The sequence below is a fragment of the Camponotus floridanus genome, unplaced genomic scaffold (assembly GCF_003227725.1).
Source record: "Camponotus floridanus strain SB8 unplaced genomic scaffold, Cflo_v7.5 scaffold18, whole genome shotgun sequence".
Lineage (NCBI taxonomy): Eukaryota > Metazoa > Arthropoda > Insecta > Hymenoptera > Formicidae > Camponotus > Camponotus floridanus.
The window spans coordinates 884,433-890,000 of record NW_020229303.1 but is presented as its reverse complement, the minus strand read 5'-3'; the positions used below and the strand labels follow the sequence as shown (position 1 = coordinate 890,000).

The following is a 5,568-nucleotide window of genomic DNA, read 5'->3' as shown; positions in this document are numbered from 1 at the left end:
CTACCTCACTGTTCGAAGGCCACTGAGGGAATGATCGTAAGTCAGAAACATTATTCCGGTACTGTTTATATCGTTAAAGTTGACTATGTAATGAAAAAATTTCATAATATGTGAAACGTCTCTCTCGTCACTACTCAAGGTTACTGTGCGAATGATAATAAAGCCGTGTCACAATAGCGCGATACTGTTTATCAAGGTCGACCACGGTGTTATTGATAAGTCTCTCGTTGCTGAAATATTTTCTGTAATATAAAATATTTGTGCGCGGAATATTAAATTATAGAAGTATTTTAATTTATTGATTAAGATTAATTGATTATTTATTAAACCATTCCTATCATTTTATCGATTCTCGATTAAATTATATATTGTTTAATTGACAAGGATTGAGAATATTTAAAACATTGGTCGAAATATATTTAATTCTAATATTGTTGAGGAAATATCATTATAATAAGCATCAATATGAAAGAACATAACATAATTAATTTTCTTATGCCCTTTTATGTATCCCCTGTTTCAATTTTTATTTGCAGTAGTGAATGAATGCGATTCGATATAGATTTATCGTTGCGATAGAATTTCATGTCGTTAATTATTTTTTAATTAATTAATACTTATTAATATTTATAGTAAATTATATTTTGACGCTAATCGTAATCGTGTTTAATACAAAAATTATAATATACGAAGCGTTTCTCATCACTACTTTATTACTCGAGAGTCACCGTGCGAATGATAACAAAGCCGTGACATGTATAGTGTGCTTGCTATACGTCGCTAAGGCCAAACATGATATTATTGATAATTCTCTGCCGAAATATTTTACGTACTATATATACACGCGGAATTTTAAATTATAGAGGTATATATATTTTATTTTAAATTAATTAAACGATTGATGTATCATGGAACCTTTTGTTATGTTAATGATTTGAATTTATTTGATTGTTTTACCGCACTTTTCCGAAGTCAAATTTCATAATATTTAGTTTTGTATTTTAAAAGACTGACTTAGAGCGAGCTAAATAAATAAATAAATAAATAAATGATGTTCAGAGAAGAAAAAGAAGACACATAAATAAATAAATAATAGCATTCAGAGAGAAAACATACTAATATTTTTATATAATAAATTATTATTAAGTAAATTATTTATATTTTTATTTATATTATTTATATTATCAGAGGGACATATATATTATCCTCTGAGAATATTCGTGGACATTGGCTTTGTAGTTTCATGTCCACGTTTTTAATGTCCACAGAGGGAGTATCGCTTCCATGGATCACCTAAAAGCGGGCCACGACATCTCTCAGTCTTCTCTCTGATTAAGAATATTATAAGAGAATATTAATTAAGAACATTATAAGAGAATATCAATCTTTTCACATGTTTATTTTTTTCTATTTTTTTAAATATAAATTATAGAGAAGAGATATAAAGACAGCATTAAAAAAAAGAGAGAAAAAGATCATTTTTATATTCTCTTCAATTACATGTTTATACTTTATTTAACTTTTAGTATCCATTCTCTTGAATTAATTAAAATACATAACATTCCATTCATCTACAACTATTATCTGTAATGGACAGTAAAATAATAAAAAGGTATATTCTGGAAATATTTTATTTTTTTACACGAATATATTTTTTTCATTTTCATGTATCTTGTGCAATGACATAAATGTGAAAGAGCGTATCACAGTTTTGAAAACGTAATCGTAGTCGCTAGTCACATTATGTTTGTGATTAGTAACATAGTATATGATATATATGAATATATAATCTATATAATTTGTAATTATATCTTACACATATCACATAGAGAAAGACACAAGAGGCAAGATGGTCGCAGGTATAAGCTTATGGAGGGTTCGTTGATACAGATACACAATTATACCTTTTGATTATGAAAATACATTTGGAATAATTTTTTTTTTCGAAATTATTTACAATCTTGAAAATTCTTAAGAAATCTTAAAGTTATAATCTCACCTGCACTTTTGTGCATGATGGTTCATTATTATGACTTTCAGAGCAAACAATTTTTGTAACTCTTCTTGAATTTTTTTATGTACTAATATATTAATAGATTTTTATATTATAAAGAGAATATGTATAAATGTGTATTAAAGAAATATGATAAACGTTGTATACACGAATAAGAATATTAAATCGTTGTACTGTCACTTTGAAAATGCACATGTATTTATTCTATTTAATATATAAGATCTCGAGGAAAATATGCAGCAGAATATTTTTAAAAAAATAGTTATTTCTCAGATTAACCACAACAAAAATGATTGTGGTTATCATTAATTTAATAGTTGTGGATAAATTTAGAAATACTATTTTCTAATGTATACATTTTTTATCATATCATTATTACATTAATAAATCATTATTAGTTAAGTTGTATAATAATTGTAGTTAATTTTTGTTTGATTATGTGTTTTAAAATATTGTGTTATACAACATGAAAAATAAAGATTATTTTATTATATTATATGCATACTGGTCTTAAGATGTGCTATGATAATATGATAAGCTTTTAATCGTGCTTTGTAATATCTTTTGATTTTAAATTTTCATTCCATATATTAATAGTTTTATTTTAAATTAATATCAAAATATTTAGTTAAAAAGTAGAATGGTGAGCATGTAAAAAGGGATCGCCGCAAGATAATTCCCTATATCCCTTGTGAAGTCGTCGAACGGATTAAATCGAAGGATACAACTGTGGATCTGTTACTCAGCGAAGGATTTTCCATGAAAGACGTTGCACGAATGTAAAAGAAAGATTATTGGACGTGATCGTTGTGCGTTGCATATGACCTGTTGACAAGGAAAAATCTCGTTGACTGATTAATTCAATTTTTTTCAAAATGTATCGATACGTCACTTTTTATCTAACTTTAAAAATTATTTTATTAAAGAGCATACCATATAGTCCAAAATGCCTACCCTGTTAGTGTTGTCATCGATGCAGATGCAAAGAATTCGATGAACCAAAAAAATACCACTGGAAAAAAAATTAAATGTTTAATCTATCATTTATCATATATAAAGTGACATGCTTGTCAAGGCAATAAAAATTGCAAAGATTACATCATATGTCGAAAGAGTACAACTCGAAATATATGTAACGCATCTCTACCTATCCTCGTGCCGCCTTAGTGACGTCGGATTAAACGGGTACGATGATGAAGAGCATTGATGACAATCCCGATATCTTCCTCCGATTCAGCAGATGGACGCCGCGTCAACCGACTTGGTGTCCCACAAACAGACGAAGTAGCAACTTGCTTCGCTTGTGGCGTTGGAAACGAGGAGCGGCGGATGAGCGGGGGTGGTCGTGCTCCTGAGGATAGATAATTAAATTTATTCTTACGTCTGCCGCTAATCGAATTAAAATGACTTTGTATTCTTTGCTATAATCTGCATTCGAGTTAGATACTTTTTTGCCAATAATATTTCAATCAAAGATATCATTTCCAAAAAAAGGTTGACAATTAACAGAATTAAATATAAATGGAGTATACACTTTTTATTTATTATTAAATATTTTGAATTATATTAATTTGTAATTATTACAAACTATATTTTAATTCTCTAGCTCGTTCTCTCTCAAAAATGTATAAAACATCTTTAATGCAATATGCAAAGTATTATTAGAGTAAAGAAACTAATCTATGTAAAATATAAATTAATCGATTTTTTATATAGATATCTCTTTTTCCTGTATAATTGTAGAATATAAAAAAATTATAATTAATTATTCCACACATACCTAACAAACGTAAAGCAGAACGGGGTGTTCCAGGTATCTCAAAAGACCTTTGACTCCTAATTAATTCTCTTAAAATGGGACGTCTTGTGGCGGGTTGGTCCACGCTGGAGGAACACCTCCGTGAGATAATCGTGCCTGCCCTAGACGAATCCTTATGCATTTTTGAAAAGAAAAGGTGCAATAGTTTTTTCACGTATGCGTGTCTATCCGAGCATCGAGAGACGGTCTTTATTAGCTCCGCGAGGAAAAGCGAAGCGCTTATCCGTCAGTCTCTGCCGAATATCGCAATTAATTTTGTGCGGTGCAAAATTATTGAAAACTTAATTCGAATTTAAATTTGAAAACGTGCAAAAATTGAATAGTGAATAGTTAAAAATAGTGTAATTATATGCGTTGAAATAAAGTATCAAACGATATGACTTTATTTTTAGAACAATATGCAAAGTCATATTGTATTATCTTCAAGAAGCGCGAGCAGAAGATTTTAAAAACATATATTTTTTCAAAGAGATTTTTCGCTGACAAGTTATAACATACAAGGATATTTTAATGATACTAAGTTTCAACGCAAGAGGCAAAAATATTTGTAATATGTGGCACAATACTTTTTCTCTGGCGAAGCGTATTCGCAGTACTTCAATGAGAGCAGCTATGACTGATACGAGCAACATCGTCACGAGTATGTGACCTGCCACTGTGATGGACTTCATCTGACGCGTCTTCAAGATCTCTTCAGCGTTTTCTTTCAGTTCTTCGTCGATGCCTCTCTTGGCTACACACGTTTTCTCTTCATCCTCTTCATCCTCCCTGCTATCTTCTTCTTCAGAGTCGCTGTCATCATCGTCGTCATCCTCGTCATCATCGTGCTCGTTCTGCTTGTACATGCAATTTTCATCGTAATCGCTCAGAAAGACCGACATCAAGCGATCCTTATATCGTAGATTCGGGCAGCGTTTTAATCTTCGATAATCCATCGGTGTCATGAGCTCTTTTTCTTTCGCCGAGTCAGCCAGGTCACTGACATTGTTTTCATCCTCGTTTGGATCCTGATCGGAATAATTCGTGTCGAATAACAGTCGCAAAGGCAAGAACAGAAGCACCCCGAATATCGTCAGTATCAGTAGAATGCTAACGTTAATGCCCAAGGACAATCGTTTCTCCGTCATTCTGCCAAAGTGTCGAGATCGCACCGCGTTGTTTACTTAAATATTGTCAATTCGCAGCCGGTGCAAAGTCTGTCGTACATTTCCATGGCAACGCGGCTCAGGCGGCATTTAAACTTGCGTGGCTTCCTCCAATCGAAAGCTAATCAATATACAATTACGAGTCGATTGACTTTGCAAATTCAATTGTTATTGTCTCAACAATGATATGTGCACGCGACGATGATGCACTCTGACTCGTATCTCTCTCCTCGTCTCGACGCAACTGTTGCGCGTCGAGCAAGCAATTCCAAGTGAACCTGGATGTTGTCTGTAATATTGATTTCTCCAGGTGGACCAAGCACGTACGCGCAAGTCTGCCTCGCAAGATCGCTCGTCGGTGGACACCTCGCACATGTCGGTAATTAGATTATGCTTATGGTGAACGGATGATTTGCCACGGGGTTTTGAGCACATTGAAGGACGGCCAAGAATACTCGCGAATAGGTCAGGTATTATTGGGAGAGTAAGATTTTTCTTCTCAGAACATAAGTTGCGAGGAGAAAAGCTCTGAACTGTGCAATGCACGTTAAAATCGATATGATAAATAATGTTAGGTGTTAAATATAATA

The 5,568-nt window shown here is 32.2% G+C and overlaps 1 protein-coding gene across 2 annotated transcripts; it reads right to left on the bottom strand.

Annotated features, from left to right (window-relative positions):
* Positions 1-2,515: 2,515 nt before the first annotated feature.
* Positions 2,516-5,245, bottom strand: LOC105255114 (mating-type protein A-alpha Z4-like). Of its 2 annotated transcripts, none has more exons than XM_020028649.2 (5): positions 4,400-5,245; positions 3,795-3,945; positions 3,162-3,365; positions 2,948-3,026; positions 2,516-2,839 (listed from the first exon to the last, which is right to left on the bottom strand). In XM_020028649.2, exons 1-3 carry the CDS (start codon positions 4,958-4,960, stop codon positions 3,178-3,180), a joined length of 900 nt encoding a protein of 299 aa, XP_019884208.1. In that variant the 5' UTR covers positions 4,961-5,245; the 3' UTR covers positions 2,516-2,839; positions 2,948-3,026; positions 3,162-3,177. The 2 variants fall into 2 exon arrangements, with proteins under 2 accessions (XP_019884208.1, XP_011262513.1); XM_011264211.3 differs by having other exon boundaries at positions 2,969-3,026.
* Positions 5,246-5,568: the final 323 nt, after the last annotated feature.

Bases quoted from the DNA above. Each gene is read 5' to 3' on its own strand.
- LOC105255114 (XM_020028649.2), bottom strand. From the start codon at position 4,960: ATGACGGAGAAACGATTGTCCTTGGGCATTAACGTTAGCATTCTACTG. The intron at 3,946-4,399 runs GTATTGTGCCAC...AAAATGCATAAG, and splicing joins TACGCTTCGCCAGAGAAAAA to GATTCGTCTAGGGCAGGCAC. The intron at 3,366-3,794 runs GTATGTGTGGAA...ATCTATCCTCAG, and splicing joins TTCTGCTTTACGTTTGTTAG to GAGCACGACCACCCCCGCTC.